The sequence below is a fragment of the Perissodus microlepis genome, chromosome 22 (assembly GCF_051167445.1).
Source record: "Perissodus microlepis isolate ML-2025 ecotype Zambia chromosome 22, ASM5116744v1, whole genome shotgun sequence".
Taxonomy (NCBI): Eukaryota; Metazoa; Chordata; class Actinopteri; order Cichliformes; family Cichlidae; genus Perissodus; species Perissodus microlepis.
The window spans coordinates 1,301,057-1,320,030 of record NC_140481.1 but is presented as its reverse complement, the minus strand read 5'-3'; the positions used below and the strand labels follow the sequence as shown (position 1 = coordinate 1,320,030).

Genomic DNA, 18,974 nt, shown 5'->3' with positions numbered 1-18,974 from the left:
AGGCAGTGCCAGCAGCTGGCTGATTCTTTTGATGTTTGACTGCAGATCACGAGACGCTGATCGGTGATCAGTCTGTCAGTCGGGCTGCAGACTGGATCTGTTTTACCTCAGAGTACTGAGGCGAAAGTCAAGCGTCACATTGGGAGCTAGTTTACCTTGTATTATAAAACAAATGATGCATTTTAAGTTGTAGCAGTCATGTTTGAGCAGCATGATGTAAGAGAAAGTTTACTGTAGAAATGCTTATTGAAGGCAGTCTAGCATCCATCCACTTAAACGTCCTCTCTGCATTGTCACAGAGCTGTTAGTGTAGTGGATCCGCCACAGGATGGGCCACTTTGGACTGCACCTAAACGACCTCTAATGTAAACAATGTCATTTTCTTTTGCTTCTCATATTAGAGGAGAATCATCTCTGTTAAATCACACCTGATTGCTCTGTGATCGTGTCACAGCCTTAACAGGAAACAGGAAGTAAAGTCCACAGGTTTAAAGGGGTGAGGGCTCACTTGGAGAAAAGTCATAATTGCCCCCAAAACGCCAAGTTTCCTGAGAAGTTAAGTGTAAAGTAAGCCGACTAAATAGTTTAAAATGATTTAAATTAATTATGATCTTCAGAGAAGTTTTATTGTTTGTATTGCATTTCCTCACCCCCTCCTCAGCTTATCACTGAGCCAGCCAAACAGAAGGAAGTACACATGACAGCGAGGCACAGAGGAAGTGTGTGGGCGTCTTTTCATTATAAAACTGGCTGAACAGGAAATAAAATATGAAGATATGGCAAAATGTATTTTTGTAATTGATCAAAAAATGTATGAAAATTCCAAAGGACTAAGAGCCTGATGGTTTGATCAGCACTGCAAAGCAAGAGTACGTTTAGCATTTCACTTTCAGCATTTAGAAAATAAAGATGACACATTTGTTGACCAAACTGGTGCTGCTGACGATACTGGGAGAGAAAATTCTCAGTGTCAGTGTTCAGTAACTGGGGTTTTGAGAGACATAAGGCTAATTAGATTTACAGGCATCCAAGTAATCAGATGACTCAGCCAGATTTGGAGGAAATGGCTGAGAAGTAAACAAAAGGCTTTGGTGCTTCTGTCGCGGCTCTCCAACTGCTCTTAATGTTGGATTGAGAGCAAATCAGATTTGGCCTCACACCTTAACCTTTTTACTGCGATTAGTTCCAAGTGGTTTTATTTGAGCTAAACCTGCTTTGGTATTTCCTTTGATACAGGAAATGAATATGGAAGTTGAACATCTCAATAAAAAGTATAATCATTTGGAAAATAATAATAAAAATAACAGAAACATTTTGAACTTTATCAAAGATTTGGTTTTCCTGGGAATGTGCTAGGAAAGGTTGTAACCTATGCAAGGCGTCTAAAAATCCAGGTACAAGCCCGTGTGTGTGTGTGTGTGTACTGTAGATGCCTTGATAAAACTGGGAGTAAATGGGATAAATAGATGTCATGTTCAGTTGCAAACCATGTAAATTAGACAACAGTGCACCGGATTGCTACGAAAGCACAGCCTGACTTTCCTTCTGAAACCACAAAGCTTTAAATATTCTATTATCATTTTGAGTCACTCAACAGTTTGGATCATTTGCTTGACTAAATGTTGCTGCCCTTGCTAATCAGCCAGTCACTGGTGAACATGTCAGTCCGATGGTGGTTACCTGCGAGTTTGAAGATGTTGCAGTGTAGCAGTCACTACCTAGGCCTACCTGCCTGCAGACATGTGGCCTCTCTCTCTGTGGCAGTAGGATGAAAACAAGCAGGGAAAGTAAACAGAACAGTAGTTGGAGTGGTTGTAGGTCAGCTGTGGTAGAGTAAAGTGACACATGGCCAGCTGACCAAAGGACAAACTTGTGTACCTAGTGCTTCTTGTTTAAGCTCCTTAAAGATGATTCCGTGCAATCATTCAGCCTAATCATTTAAATTAAGCAAATTAGCAGGCAAGTAGTGTCTGTCTATCTAGTGTCTCTGCAGACGTATGATATATATATATATATATATATATATATATATATATGCAATATTAATTTAAATGAACATCCTGTTTACTGAGGCTGTCATATGAGGCTATGTCTTTTGTCCTTTTCTAACAGTTGAGTAGTGCATTCTCAGCTTACTTAGCCTCCAGGGTGGTTTTTAATTAGCATTTCAGCAAAATGGCTCAGAACTAATGTGTCCTTTATTCTGTTGGAAAGAAAGTTCTTTGACATTTCTTTAAGTGTAACCCCTGTAGATTTTAAAAACACTGATGTTGAGCACAGAGGTTACTGTGCAGCATACAAATGTAAGGTTTATTAAACTGCAACAGCTTCCAGAAAGCACACACACACACACACACACACACACACTGTCAAAGAAAACACTGAAGTGCTATTGGATACATTAAGTAAAAGATGTAGCCGTTGCAGGTTTCCTGCGAATGGAGCCTTAGCTTGACGCTCTGCTTAGTCCCTCTTTCCATATCCCAAAAAAAACAACAGTCCTTGATAGTTTCTCAATATTTACTTCAAAAGTCCAAACAGGTGCACAGCAACAGAATTCCAAATTATGAAAACTTGTGGAGCTCAATTCAAAAGAGAGATTGCGAGGACAAAAAACCATGTGGCTCCACTCTCCTCTCACCTAACTTCCTGTTTTTGCTGCACTATCAAAATAAAAACATACATTTCAAATTAAACTGCATGTAGGCTCCTACAGCCATGTTTTAGAATTGTTGATGTTTGTGGTTTCAGTCTGTATGCACCCGGTTGTTTTTGTTGTTGTCAGCTTTCTGTAATTTGTTGTTCTTCCTAAAACCTGCAAGGCTAACATCTAGATAGGCTAGTGCTGCTAAATCACACCATAATTTAGAAAGCCAAGTACCTCGCACCCACATTTCTAAGTGTAGTTTAGTTCATGGACTTATACAGTAATGTGCAAAAAGTCTCGAGCCACTGCATTTTTCTTCCAAAAAAACAGATTTTTTTAGTAACTTGTGGTCTTGGCCAATCGTTCCCCAGGCTTCCTGAAGTCTTTGGACATTGGCTCCTTTTTTGTTTTGTTCATGTTTAACCTGCCTCAAAGAATAAACCAGTGTTTTATCTATACATAAAACCACTTCTTTGATTTGTCTTAACTTGGATATTTAAATAGCCAAGATCTCTTTTTTTAGTTACAAGGTTTTAGGTACATAAAACACGTTTCTTTGGCTGAATGAACACTCCCAAAGATTAGTTTGACAGGTATAAAACAGTATTTTTCCATAGTGTAAGAATGTGATTCCCAAAGAGCTTTTAGCTGTTGGCAGTGGAACATTGTCATGGACTGGCCTCCCCAGAGCTCAACGGTACTGAAGAGTTTGGGATAATGTTGACAGAATGGAATAAAAGGCAGCAAACTTCAAAAGAAGAGCTTTCTAATGTTCCTAAAAAGCCTGGAGAACATAAATAAATTACAATAGCGCTCGCCTCAGGTAGAAAGACGTCTATTACCTCCACCAGAGAGGCGTTTGGTAGCGTCTGTTTGTGCTTGCATGTTATAATTCTGTCAGTAAACATGATGGCTCAAATTTTAAAATCAATTCTCAGTAGGGACGTAGAGTGGGGTCATGTTAACTGTCCATTCAAATCTGGCTTACATCCACCACGGCCCTCAAGGTCAGCTTCATTATTTATTGGGCGAATATTGACAAAACGCCTTATAACTTAAAAACAAGTTTGGCGTGTATGAGCTACGTATAGAAAGTAAAGCGTGAAGTAATCATTCTTGGCTCTGTGGCTCTTTCTTTGTAGTCGACCTTATCCACTGTGTTACGGGATTTAATGCAAACTAGAATGGACATAAATGAAAACAGCAAATGAAATGTTGATTTGTGTATCACAGGGGTGCCCAATCCTAGTCCTCGAGAGCTACTGTCCTGCAGTTTTTAGATGCATCCCTAATGGTTTGATTACCTCTTCAGCATGCCATCAAGTTTGGCAAAGGCCTGATAACAAGCCATTCATTTGATTCAGGTGTGTCAAAACAAGGATGCATCTAAAACCTGCAGGACGGTAGCTCTCGAGGACTGGGATTGGACACCCCTGGTGTATCAGGACCATGTAGCCTGTGGGACAGCTTCCTGTCCTTTATGAAGAACCCTAGTTTATGATATAAGAAAGGGAGTGAGCAGATATTTTACCCTAGTTAGAGGAAAATTGCAGGAATACTTATTAACATTGATGATGGCTCTTTTCCACTTGTATCCCTTAAGTTCTTCCAGTTAGCTAGTTTATTTACTGGTCTTCAGTAAATAAACTGAAATGACTGCCACTGAAACTTAATCAGTGCTGTTAAGCTTGAGACATCCTCAGTGAGTAGTATGCTGATAAAGCATGTGTCATTAAGCTCCTGCTGCGATTACTTTTACAGTGGTAATCTTTGTAAAGCCTGTTAAACGGTAATAAATACTCCAGGAGATTTCTGTGGTGATATCTATTCTGAAGAAACGGGTTACCACAAAAATGTAACAGACAACTTTCACTTTCAACTGGGGACAGCTCTCTTAACCAAAGTGTGTGGGAAGATACTGTCGCAGGAATTTAGCACTTTCAAATTATAGACTTCATTTACAAAAGACAAAGATGGCCAGCGGGACGCTGATTTTAGAATCTTTTCTAACAGCACGTCAGTATCCTGAGGAGTTTGATAATCGAGCCTGTTCAAGGTGAAACATTCAAGAAAGGGAAATTGTTTTTGGAAATGTGCTTACTTCAGCAGATTAAAACAAATAGTTATTTTTGTGGAGTGAGTGGAGGCAGGAGCAGCGCTGTGCTTTACCGTCATATGGAGGGGACATGCATGTTGGACGTACAGTGGTGCAGTCTTCATGTTCATTTCAATTCAATTCACTCATAAATGAGTACCCACCCGACTGTGATTGGAAAATGTTATATCTGTCATTTACTACAAAGAGGCGTGTTTGCTTCGTCCACGGCAGCGAACCCTGTGTGGTGGGGTTCACGCACACACTTCCTTCACTGTTGTTGCCAGCAGCATTTCATCATAGATGTGCTGTCTGTTCACCGCGTGCAGAGCAGCTGCACAAAGCTCGCCTTTACCAGACAGCCAACGCCAGTACTGATATTTCAGAAGTTTGATGGTTTGATTTATGAAGATATTTGTCTCTTGTAACCCAGAATTATGTTTTTGATAATAATATTCACGTGAAAATTTTCATGTCTCACTGCTTATGAAATGTTTCAGTTTTTGGCGCCTGTCAGTTTGGTTGGGCTTTGAAGAAGATATTGGTCCAAAGTCGGTCCAAAGATATCTTTATGTGTACATAAATGTATTTAATAGGGGTGCAACGATACACAAAATTCACGGTTCGGTTCGATACTTTGGTGTCACGGTTCGATATTTTTTCGATACAAAAAATGTTCATGCTTTTTTTAATTTGTCATTTATTAAAATTATATATATATATATATATATATACCACTCATCTTTGGAAAAGAGAGTTTATTACAGAGAAATGTCTCTTTCCAAAATAAAAGCTATACTATACGCTTCTTCTGGGCTATATTCTCAGCAGCATATTAAACATATCAGGTCCCCATAAGGAGAATCCTGTGCTAACGGCTGTCTAAATGACTCGGGTAAAGTTTGTAGCATGCATGCTTGTTGTTTTTGTCTGCTTCCACTTGTCTTTGCACTAGGATGATGTCGGCGTAAATGTGCAGTCATATTCGTTGTGTTCCCACTAGTGCTGTCAGCGTTAATCTGAAATGACGTTAACACCAAATCTCTGTTAACGAGCTACCGCGGATCGCCCCATGCGTGGGGCTGGACGGCCAACACGTTAACGAGCTAACTGCGCTAACGCAGTAGTTCCCACCCATGCAATTGAGCATTGTGTGGCACACCCGACACACTGTTTTACTGACGCGCTTACCTTCAGGGTCATACGTCACATGAAAACCAAAATAGTTCCAAACGCCAGATCAGAATGAGGGTGGGGGAGGTTCAATTTGCCATGTTGCAACGAGCTTAGCTTCTGTCTTTCTAGCTTGCGCTGCGCTCAGTGGATCTGCGCTCGACAGTGCAGCCTAGGCGGAGTAGTCGAACGCAGATCCACTGAGCTCTCAACACAGACAGCATCGTCAGAAGAAAAGTTGATAAAAGAAATTAAAAATTTTGTATTGTTCGATACATATGCGTACCGAACCGAAAGCACTGTATCGAACGGTTCAATATCGATACGAGTATCGTTGCACCCCTAGTATTTAACGCTCAATTCATTGGAATAAGCAGACTGGTTTCTTTGAGCAAAGCCAATCGTTTTTAGTAGGGCTGTTCGATATAACCATATATATCGCATGACGATATAAAAACGTCCATCGTTTCATTTTACGCTACCGTTTGTTTCGTGGTGTCGCAAAATAAACTGTTACAGCAATATTTTTTCACCGTTCTGATGGTCGCTGTAGTGGCTATATTAATTTCTTAAAGTTCTCTCTTTCTCTTATATTTAATATAACCACACTACGGACAGACAAGCGCCTGTTTTTATGGGTTGTCGTTAGCAACAATGACGGTAAAACCATCGCATGTCCGCTTGTTTATTTTCCACATAAACCTTTCACAATAAAGCTCAAGATCCTGTTGAGACTTTTCAAAATAAACTAAACCACGTGAAAGAGTATGCAGAGTATTTACGGATGAGAAGCAACAAAGAGCTGTCAGGTGCTCCAAATAAACCTTAGACTCAAACGTCTTTTCCCTGCAGCATGCCGTGTAATAAATACTCACAACTAGTTCTTAGCAAAGAATAATTTGTCATGCAGCGAATGAGGTTATGCATCTGAAACAGGAGGGCTGACTGACACAAGAAACTGATGTCTGTTTGTTTTCTTTCTTCTTCTATGTGATTGGATAATGGGAACCATCCACTGACACCACCACAGGTAAGTTTTATTCATTCCTTTCATGTTGAAGGAGAACAGAGTACCTCAGCTGGCAGGTGTTGTATTTGCTGTGCTGCAAGAAATATTCCATTCCCATTTGATTTTTGTGTATTGCTGTTCATTTGAGTTTGTCCTCGATGGTTGTTTGGCTTCCAGCTGGAATGTGACATTTGTGCAAAATGGTAAAAAGCAAAGTTTGAAGTCTGACATTTAGCATCTCTTCATATTCATGTTTAATTTGCTTGGAGTTGAGTTTTTTGCTTGCGTGGTATATGTTGATGCTCAAGTGTAAAGGATAAGTTGGAAAGGTTTTTTTTACTCTTCTGCTTCAGTTTCAGGTCACGGGAGTTGCTGGTCCGCTCTGATCATTTAACTGGTCACATTCACCTCTGCTGATATTTAAATGGGTTGTTTTTGTAGAATCACTTGAACTGTTTTGTCAGCAGATTTGTCATGTAGTTTATCAGTTTCTGTAGTATTCCTGAGCAGATGACACAGGGCCCTGTGTGCCATTTAAACACTATATGCACATCTGTGCTTACAGCACGAGCTCTGGTTGTGTGGCCTAATGTGATCTTATTGTAATCAGGAGTGGATTTATGTTAGGTATGAGGAGCTTATGAACCCCCTGGCAGCCACCGTGGAGTCTGCGCTGTCTTTTCATGCTTCAGGGAACGTTGGAGAAAAAAAATGGTCTCAGGCTTAGATGGAGTTGAATTATTCATGGCGATAGAGTGAGAGGAGAAGTAAAAGCCTTCATTTTTGCTTTCTGCCCCTGGCTGTGCTGCTCTTTGGTGTGATTGGGTGAGTAGGGGTAAGAAGGCACATGATTATGCTTGTAGAGTATCAGTACCACATGGACTATCAGGGTAAGAGCGTTAAGAGGGTATTAAGACCCAGTAAACCCACTGGGTACCAGTCTGTAAGAGCTGTGAAGGATGTGGAGGATACTGATTTCTCCACAAGCAACATTGCTGGCTACTCTAGCTAATTACTAATGATTCACTACCATTAGGGAGGCTTGATGTCTTTGGCATTGGCACAGAATGGACCTGATGTAAAATTCCTGTTACCTGTTGATGTCCATAGCCAGGGAGGAATGACTGTTTCTGACCTGTATATATTTGTCTAGACTGGTCAGTTAATCCTAAACCAGAGATTTTCTATTGAACAGAATGAACTGTTTGTCACCCAAGTGTCACACGGGCCTTCTGGGCTTATTTTGTACTTTTGGCTATAAATTTACAAAATAACTCAAATCTCTCTTTCTTGAATTTTCTCTCTAGCACATAAAGTTAAACATTTACCTGATGTGATGTGCAGTAAAATCGTCTTTCTGAATTGTGTTTCTAGCACAGGCTGTAATGGAGTTACTGTTAGAGTTAAAGAGAAGGCTTAGCCAAAGCAGTCAGATTAAAAGGACAAGTAGGTGAATATCACACGCCCTTAAACAAAGCCAGAGCACAACTGCAAATATGCTTTTGTGTGGGGAATTCAAAGCTGTGCAGCAGCCTTACAGTCTGTGGGTCATCTGCTCAAATCTGTGAGCAAAGGTTGCACCTCAACAAATCTGCCCCATCTTTGTGAAAGATGTCCATCACAGTTTATATAATCACAGCCTCTGTCTGTACTGCACATGCTCAGTTCACCTGTTGAGGAGGCATAATAATAAATCAACGATAAATAAGCTCACTTTCCCCCTTTGTATATCTCTACAATACTGTATAATAATAATCATAATTCTAGTTGTAGTTGTTGTTGTTGGTATTAACAAATGGTCAACAGTTGATGTGTTCATCCACCTCAGTGCTCAGTCCTGAAAGTTTCAGTGAAGTCTGTCATATTCTGTGAAGCGTATCCTTACTAATGAAAAGGTATGGGCTCAAAATGTGGTCATAAATATTTTGTACTTGTAAACAGAATTTGTGTGTGTGTAAAAAAGATTTGTGTGTGTAAAAAAGATTTGTGTGGACTTAGCCAAAAAAAACCTGCAAGTTACAAGTACAAATTTTGACCCTATTTTTCTTCCTTTCATCTGATTGGCCGATGTCATGTCAATCACAAATGTAACTATCCAATCAGAGAACAGATGGGTTTGGCTGTCAGAGGGGCGCTTTTTTGAACTGCAGGTCCTTGAAGGGTGATACAGTTTGAAGCTGGAGGATCTCTATATAAATATCCGATAGCAGTTAGGTCCCCTAACTTTCAGCAGCTGTTGAAAGGATAAAGTTGTGCTATATCAGTGGTTAGAAATACCATTATTACTTTAGGATTTGTTTAACACACAGTCAGGGCTGACCCGGGACCATTGCTGTGAGTCACAGTGCGCAGCATAAAGGTCCTTTCACATCGGATGCAGGCGAAAGCGCATCAAATCCGACTTCTTTGACCCTCTGCGACCCATCTATCCGATCATGGTGTGACAGTGTGAACGGCACAAATCCGATATTTTCAAATCCGATCTGGGTCACTTTCGTATGTGGTGCTGAATCTGATACATATCTGATGTTTTAGGAAGCGACTGCTGTTTGATGGTCACGTCCCATTAAATCCGTCTTTTACGTCACCGACACAAGACAGACGCCAACTATCAGCGCCCGACGTGGTGAACGCTTCCATCCAGTGAAACTGCTGGGAAGACAACGTTGGAGAAACGTGAACATTTTCTTTGTACTGTATAATCTGCAGATTCTGACAGAAATCTGCAGCTAGAAGCAGCGCTCCTCTAAAACAGCAGTAAGGATCATTATTAGGACAAATGTAAATAACAAAACTTTATAACTTAAAGCAAAACTGGGAAACGTAAAGTCTGAAGTCTTTACATTAAGGCCATCAGTCAAACATGCTGTTGGTCTGGGTCTAAACAGAGCGCGTTGTGTGTGACGTCTTCTTTTGCGCATGCGGCCGCTCTGAGCGTTCACACTAGAGCGCGTTTGCTGTCGCATTTTATTTGTAGCGTGAACGAGCAGGGAAAAGAATCGGATTTGATCCAAAAATCGGAATTGAGCATCAAGACCTGCAGAGTGAACGTAGCCTAAGACTGTTTTTTGAGTTTTACAGTTAGGAATATGGCTCTCTGTCTACAATGTGCCGTCTCTCAAGACAGTCAGAACCCTTAAACGTGAACTTGATCAGTCAGGCTAGAATCAAAAGTACTGATATCATCAGGACATTTTCACACTGAGCCAACACCTCTCTGTTACAGAGCTGAGGATGCCTTTGTGCCAAATATCTAGAATAAAGATCTACATTTAACCTACAATGACAAAACCAACTCAAAGTGCTCTGACTAAATCGAGTTTGTGCGATTGTCTCTACATTGTGATCGATGAGACTACAAACCATTATACACATTTAACAATTAAATGTTCTGACAAACACATTTGTTTCATTTTCAGCTCATTTTATTTCCAAATTAAGAAGCAAATTATGTGAGTAATTTAGAGTGTCCGATCAAAGTGCATGTCTGCACAGTGAGAGGCCCACAGAGCCGCTGCTGCTCCCTCTGTTTCTGAACAGCCTCCTCAAAGACCTACAAAAAGAAGCGAGGGCCCTAACGATACCGTTCCTCGGCCGGTCTTTCTGGGAACCTGTGGATCCATTTTGTACGTTGTCCTCACTGGCAGATTGTTGCGTTTTGTTCTCACTGGCTGGAGAAACGCTTTCGTTACTTTCTAAACGTCTCAGCGCGTTACTGGAGCCGCTCGATGCTTTTAGCTCTGCTTTTAATAGCTCCACAACGGCTGCTACAAAAGTCGCGTGACCCTTTTCCATCACAAACTGAAGCACGTATTTGGATCCAAATTTGCGACACAGGTCTTTGTACATTATGATGTACAAGTTCTTTACAGTTTTTAGAGGAGTCAAGTCTCCCCCAATCTTCTCTCGTATATCAGTCACTATCTGCTGAAAATTCAGCTTTACAGCAGTCGTTTGTGTTTTCTCAGAAACGTGAGCGACTAAATTTGCAAGACACAAAGTGAGAAAGGTATCGGTCTCTGCGGGCGTAGGAAGCGTCCCAGACGAACACTGCGGGGCGTCGCTACATTTTTCTTCACTCTCTGAACTCTCACGGTCAAGATTTTGGACATCAGTGATTTGAAATGTATCACTGTTGCCCTCGCTACCCACATCTCCCTCACCTACACAAGCTGGAGTCTGTGTGCTTTTAAAAGTCTCTACAGACTCTGGTTTAAAGTCGTCATCTTCCTCAGAGTTTGGCGAGTCAACAATGCTGTAGCTGCGACTCTCACCATCTACAAAAGGGGGAGCTAAGGTCTTTGCACAGTCCTTTAAAATGTTCACTACACTGTAAACCATCCCAACAAAGTTTGTCGGGGATGTGGATCTATCTGAGTGCAAGGACGTGGACCCTGTGATACGACTCAGGGCTGAGTTTACGTTCTTTGCGATCGACGCTGAAAATAAAGTCAGTAGTTTGTCTGAGTCACAAGACCGCCGTTGCCCAAAACCCAAGACCCAACCGAAGCAGTAATGAAAGATGTTTCTGAGGCTGGCCTGAATATCATCCTCTGTCACCCTGCAGTAACTGCACCCATCAAGCAGAGGTTCAACGTTCATCCTGAAAAGGGAGAGAAGAGAAACGTAGTCAGTCATTTTCCCACACGATCACTGTTTTGTCCAAATCTACAGGCGTCATTCAAATAAACCACATGGACGACTTCACAGTGATGTAAACGAAGCAATGCTGTGTCCTCTGAAAAAGCCCTCCGTCACCAGGATTACCCGATGAACCATCTCATGTAAAACGTCTAAGAAGAAGAAAGACTGAATGAAACTGTTTAATAAAGCAAGCTTTAGATTTACCGGTCAGCGGAGCTTTCTTCGTCTCCACGATCATGATTATGTGGGCAGCATGAAACCTGTCGGCGTATGACTTTATACACTACGGTGCTAATGTGCCCTATGAGTGCTCGGCACATCTCGGTCAGCAGATCGACGACATCCGAGGAGAGGTCATCGGTGGCTAATGCCGTCCACTGTCTGAAAGAAAAACATTGAGAATGGTTGAGCGACACAAACCTGTAACCAGTGAATATGTCTGTGTGTGCTGATAACTGTCTCGCTGACTTTGAGCTTGTGACTTACCTGAGCGATAAATCGTCTAAATAGTTTCTGAGGCATCGTTCAATGTCTCTAAATCTGAACAGAGGCACGCTGAGATGACTGCACCTCGGTTCAGCACGTTCATCTAATGGGATCTAGAAAGAACAGACAGATGTCAGTGAGCAGGCTTTACACATCCAAAATAATAAGAATTAGACCAGCAGCCAATGTCAGCTTTTTGTCACAGCTGCACTAAATAAACAGTATTGGTGCCTCATTTTGGATGTTTCTGTAACAGTTAGTCCACCAGCACCACTAAGCTTCTCACATATAATCATTGCATTTATTGCATTTTCAAAATGTCTAAAATATTGATGAGAGGTGGTCTGATCAATTTTTCAGAGTCCTACCACGTTCATGTTTCCACAATCTCGTCCGTGAATTCACGTTTTCGCAACAGCTTTGCACAAATGATCACTTTTTCCAATCTTTCACTCTCCGTCCTCACACTACATCTGGATAGTTGTGTACTTTTGACAACCAGGAGACCTTACCGTGACGTCAGTTCGTTCGAACGTTCAGCGCCTTTGGCCGTTGCGCATGCGCATGCTTCGCGTTGACTTCACTTGCGGCTTTTCTGTGTAGTTTTCATATAATGGCATAGCTACTGAGACACGCCCACCTGGCAGTACTGCGGTCTTTTGCGCTCCAGGCATCGTTTGAACGTCTTCGAGTGGAAGTTTAGCCGAAATGAAGGACAGTGTCTTTGCTATCGGATGCGCTAAGAAGCGTTTATTTACAGAAGGGCGCAGAGTATGGCACCAACACGTGAACACAGCTCTCCCAGCCCTGCTTTACAGCTCAGGTCACTAATTAGACAGTTAATGATGATTATGAGTCACCTCGTGAGCTAATGCTATTGGAGGATTTTAAGCATCCTTACCCGAGAGATGAATAATGTTCGTAAATGAACACAAGGTGACGTTAATGTCGAGTTGCGCCGTGCGAGGCTTGAGTCTGGTCGTGAGACCCCCTCACGTCCACATGATGGTGAATACTGTTATTAAAGGATCACCTTATTGCTGACTGCCTGGCACTGAAGCGTAAACAGCAAGCCTCATTACAACTGAAAGGGCTGGGATCGATTACGGCTGTAGAGCAGCGGTCCCCAACCTTCGTTGCTCCACTGACCGGTTTAACGTCAGACAGTATTTTCACGGTGTGGCGGATAAACGCAACAAAATAAAATGATACGACAAAAACGGTGGTATTTTGTAAATATAACAATAAACGCGAATTAACTGTGTAATTGTGTAACTTTATTAGCCAGTCAAGACTGAGAGTAACATCCTCCATAATGCGCTCTGGTCGCTATGGTAACGTGTAAACATTTCTTTCAAAATAAGACACACAACTACAACACGGGAAAGACCCAGGGAAACCGAGTTAATTATAAAAAACCCTGAAAACCATCAATTTCACACCCGAGCCTCAACTCTCACGGCCCGGTACCGGTCTGTGAGTCGTTTGGTACCGGGCCGTGGCCCGGGGGTTAGGGACCGCTGCTGTAGAGAATAGATGGAAAACTATGACTGTCTGCGTCCTCCACATATAAAATAGATCATTATAAATATTTTTTATGAAGTCTTAGTAACAGAATTTCCTTTTAAGTGTTCAACTTTTTACAATAATGTCCATGAATCCTTTCTATATTTGTTCGTTTTTTCTAAAAAGCGACTAGCGACAAATCTGGCGACTTTTTCTGGTGTTATTGGAGACTTATTTATAATGACTTTTTGACATGAAAGCGCGTATCGCTCCTACTCTCAACAAGCAGCGGGTGCTGCCGTGGGCACCTCACCCATGCCAAAGCGCTCACAGGCGGAGGATAGTCCTCACGCAGCTGCTATCAGGGTAGGAGATGTTCACATCTTTGCGTCCAAACTGCAAATGAATCGCGTATGAGTGAAGCCGCTGCTCCCGCACTGACTGTAACGCAGTCAGTTCTTCTTTAATGTTATGTTGTTTTGTGGATCACAAGGTTTAAAACTACTCATAAACACACACACACAGAGAGAGAAAGTAACTCCACCAGAGTGCCTATTTCGGGTCACTTTTGCCGGTCCAAGCCCGGATAAAGGTGCAGGGTTGGAATTGTGACATTAAAAAAAAATTGCTAAAAATTTAATTCGTAGTTCTAAATAAATTCTAAATGCATTTAGGACATTTTTTACTCACTTTATGTCTCTTCCACGATTTTATTTCTCTCTCCAACAATGTAGGTTACAATTACATTAGCATGACCAATTATGCAAATTAGGCGATGACATCATTTGGCGACTTTTAGGACAACCAATAGCGATTTTCCTTACTGAGGAGTTGGCAACACTGCATCGGAGGCAGCATGTGCTGCTAATGCTAACTGCTAGCTAAAGGCCAAGGATCCAGAATTTGTTGCGCTGGCTGCTGATCTCTGTGGGGTTTTGCGGCAGCTCTACCTGTACTAGATTCACCTGCTCCTTGTCGTTTCTATCGCTGACTTTATGTCCTCTACAAGAGTTTCTGTTTTTTTATCTTCAAATGTTCAATAAAAACGTATCGCTAATTCAAAATGAAGAAGGCTTTGTAACTATCCCCACTAGTGAAGACTGTGCCATTTCCACAACACTGCCCCCTCTCCCGAGGTCCGCAGCGCTGTTGAAAAGGCTCTGGAGGTCCCTGTATTAAGCACCAGGGGCGATTCTAGGATTAGAGCTTTGGGGGTGCTGAGCACCCAGAGAGCTGCCCAGCCAAGCAAGATAAATCATATAATTCTTAAATTCATCAAGTCTCTCTGTGCCTGGGTCCTCGTCTCAAAACATGACATCACTGCTTTGTACATTTTAACACAATTTAATCCCCACATTTGTGAAAGAACAACAAAACACTTTTTTGAAAATTCTGTAACAAAACCATCAAATCTGATAAAGGTTATTTAAATGCTGCAAAAGAAGAATGGATTGGAATAAAAAAAATACATATCCTAACCTTAATTACTGGGAGAATAATGAATTATGCTCATAGTGAGTAAAAAGCAAACTGAGTGCATTTTTTGGACAGAGATTCACTTTTAATGTGTATGTTTAATATAATACAGATACATAAAAAAAACACTCCCAAAACAGAATAAATTATTACAAATAAAAATCTTTACTGCAGATACTAATTTTGTGTTGTAAGATTTATGACTGTCATTCTTTCATAGTGGTACTTGGGAGAGCTTGACGTTTTATCAGGTGGTCCACACTGTAAAAAGTGTGAGAAACACTGATAAGTGTATGTGTGCTTTTGGAAAACATTTAAAGCTGCTGTACAGAATCTTTGAAACAAGCTGGCTTGAAACATTTTTAGAATATAAAGAGAGCATCTGCTTCTCTTTACAGCTCCTCACTCCACCAGGGCTGTTTGGCTCTTTCTGATAGTGTGCAAATGTGGCGCACATACTGCGGCAGTCATACAGACAACTGGACGGTCCAAAAGTTGGCCTACCTATTACTGGCTGAGGTTTCAGTAGAGTTGTGGCTGAACCACATAAAAATATATTATTAATTTTAATCTCCCCGATCAATTATAATGTTATGTTGGAATGTTGTTAAAGAGGGTAAAAATGTTTCAACCCAGTTTGTTTTGCAGATTCTGTACAGCAGCTTTAATATAGGGAGGACACAACTTCCAGACTGTATGAGTAAAATCAGGTTTTTTCTCTTTGTCAGTTTAACAGTTTCTGCCTGTCACTGTTCCCTGTCTGTTTTCTTACCTGGTTCTTCCTGACCTTGTACTTTCTCCTCACGTTCCCCTCTTTCCTCTCTCCCTCTTTGGACTGACAATCATACACAAATATGTATGATTCAATTAGATGAAAAATTACATTAATATGAAAAAATACTATTAAGATCGCTAACAAAAAGTCCTCTCTAAGTGTACTTTCAACTAAAAGGCAAATAACCAAACCACATGAACATCTAATAAAAGATATAAATACACATCCAGTCATCCACCCATTCACACACTGGTGGTGGCAAGCTACATTGTAGCCACAGCCACCCTGGGGCGCACTGACATGTGTGCGCCCCAGGGTGGCACCAAAACACACACACACACACACCAGTCAGTTAGCTAGTTAGTATCCATTTAAAACAACAGTAGGCTGCGGACAATTTTAAGTTTTAGGTTTTAAATAGTCTGCATACATTTCAATGGGAGCAACAGGACGGTCAAATGTCGCTGATTTTACTACAGTGTAGGACGGATTGTAGGGTAGCAAACATCGCCTGAAAACAAGTTTTTTTACACCCAGGTTACCTGGTGTAATGTCTTTCAGCTAAAAAGAAACATGGTCCGACTCCTACCAACTATATAAAGAGTAACTGAAGGTTAAATGCAGCTAATATGTCCTGTTTTAAGCCAGGCACTAACACCTCTGCTCCGCAGCGTCTCAGCCACCATCGCTCTGGCAGCAAGGGTGCTAGAGCCAGAGTAGGGGAGAGGCGAGCTGGAACAAACCATTTTGGGAGGGGAGGGGGGGGTTATCTATACTTTTGTTGTTAAAATGTTATGTCTCAACCAAGTACTGTATGCTTTTTATATTTTTAGCAGTGTGTCACACAAACAACAAATATTGTCCAAAAAAGTAAGAAATCTTTGGGGGTGCTTTGATTCATTTTGGGGATGCTGAAGCACCCCAAAAATGGGCTAAAATCGCCCCTGTTAAGCACGTAAACCTGTGACACAAAAATCACCAAACTCGGACGACCACAGACTGTTTTCCTTCGTGGTGATGCAGGAAAACGCTGGGTTGGCATGTAAAAGGGCATTTATTCCCTTCAAAGACCCGCAGTTCAAAAAAGCGCCCCTCCGACAGCCAAACCCATCTGTTCTCTGATTGGATTGTTACATTTGTGATTGACATGACATTGACCAATCAGATGAAAGGAAGAAAAATAGGGTCAGAATTCGTACTTGTAACTTGCAGGGTTTTTTTGGCTAAGTCCACACACAAATCTTTTTACACATACAAATCCTGATTTACAAGTACAAAATATTTATGACCACATTTTGAGCCCATAAAAAGGCTCAGCAGTAAAAGTCAGTATTAGGTGTGCAACACTGTAACAGCACTAAAGACCATATTTACCTGTGAACGTGGGGACTGCACTTTGATGTGGACCAAAAGAGCCGCACCGAGACCCTTCGGAGGACGTGGTCTGTGGAGCGGTTGGTTTATAGTGTGATGGGATTTGAGTCATCCACCAGGTATCTGGTGTATTTTAGCTCAATGCCATCCTGTAGCCAGGGATGCTTTGCATTCTGGGACACAGCACCCGCCTTCCTTTCTCTTGCCCCAGACAAATCTGACCAATAAGAGAACTAAATGTGGTGTGTAGTGACACATTTTTCTGTTTTTGTCCCTGAGAAGAAAACCCTGGGATAAAGCTACAAGTTTACAAACTTATCAACTGACCAAATGTAACGAACTATAGGTGTGAAAAGACCTTTAAATGGCGTCGAGTGTTTCCATTGAGACACTGTGGACAGCAATACTTTAAACTGAAGAAGACAGCAAACAAAACAAAGCAGCAGGATGTTGTTTTATTGGGTTTTTCACCCAGCTGTACAAAATGTAAACATGGATTTGTTCTTTGTTTTTCAGGCTTGGGGGATTTTGTATTTTCTTCCTATGTATGTAGATACATATATGTGTGTTTGTAATGGTGACAAATGTATTGGTAGCTGTGTCACGGGGCTGTGATAGGTTTTTAATCTTATATATTGTAGAGCAGGTTGAAGGACAGTGGAAGGAGCTGTATAAATATGCTTTCACAACATCTATTGAACACTGTGCAGCTTTATATTCAAACTCACGTTCTTCTTTCTTATCTTAGGTTCGTACACTTTTTTCCATTCCAAGTGTAACTAACATGTAACATTAACTATAGATGTGCAGCTAGAAAGGCGCGTTTGTCCGTCTTTTTGGCTCGTGGCTGATGTGCCTTCACCTTTAAGAGGTGCTGGAATGGGAGCTTTCAGTGCTGTTGCCTGTTATGTAAGACCTTGGCTGTGGCGCTCAGAGCTGCGTGGTCCCTGGGCTGTTCCACTGCCAACAAGCACAGGAGGTTTCATCACCCTGCTGTTTCAAAGGGCCCTCTGGACTCTGGACATTATTCAGCACTGCTCTGTAGTTTGCCTAGTTTGCCTCCTTTCCTCTCTCCTTTACACCAGCCATCTGTCATCCTCCCTAGTAGTCTCTCTCTTTTAAACCCTCTCCTCATTTGCTCTCCTCTTCTGCTGACTCATTGCACTCTCTGAAATTATAATGCACTGAAATAGCCGACTCCCTTTCTGTCTGTCCCTCTCTCTCTCACACACACACACAGACACACACACACACACACACAGTGTTATTGCACCATTTTGTTTTTATATCTGCTTGTCCTCTGTGGTTTGCAGTTCACTGAGAGTGTGCCTGACAAGAACCTGTGAGCGTGGATTAGGCACTCAGATTTGGTTATAATGGTGGAAGCAAGTGAACTTCCGTTATAGTGGGAGCGAGGCATGAAGGTTGGGAATCATTTTCCCTGGTGGTGGTCTGCAATAACATAATGTTTGAATTTCAGTCGCCATCATGGCAGCAGAGCACAGGTTCAGTATTCAGAACCAAATGATGACATCAGATATGAAAAGTTGTCTGTTGGAACAAATCGCCTTTAATGATCAAAGGCACCAGTTTAAATCCATCAAAGGCTTTATCCACGTACCAGTTCAGCTGTCACAGTGTGGGGAAGAAACATTTAGCTTCCTTGTCCGTTGTTGGCATGAAAGGTGGCTGCAGGGTTAGCATATTCGTCCACCTTTTTTTCTCCATGCCGTTTATCCATCTGTTTTCTTCCACTTAACTGCAGCCAGGTCACAGGGACAGCAGCTTA

General features: G+C 41.6%; 2 protein-coding genes across 10 annotated transcripts in view; one reads left to right on the top strand and one right to left on the bottom strand.

Annotated features, from left to right (window-relative positions):
• thrb (thyroid hormone receptor beta) overlaps positions 1-18,974 on the top strand; it is a 114,307-nt gene that overhangs the window by 19,377 nt on the left and 75,956 nt on the right. The gene's annotated exons all lie outside the window — the stretch shown is intronic.
• On the bottom strand, positions 9,064-12,604 carry LOC146362370 (uncharacterized). Its single transcript, XM_084918846.1, has 4 exons — positions 12,423-12,604; positions 12,055-12,167; positions 11,773-11,949; positions 9,064-11,527 (listed from the first exon to the last, which is right to left on the bottom strand). Exons 1-4 carry the CDS (start codon positions 12,429-12,431, stop codon positions 10,399-10,401), a joined length of 1,428 nt encoding a protein of 475 aa, XP_084774972.1. The 5' UTR covers positions 12,432-12,604; the 3' UTR covers positions 9,064-10,398.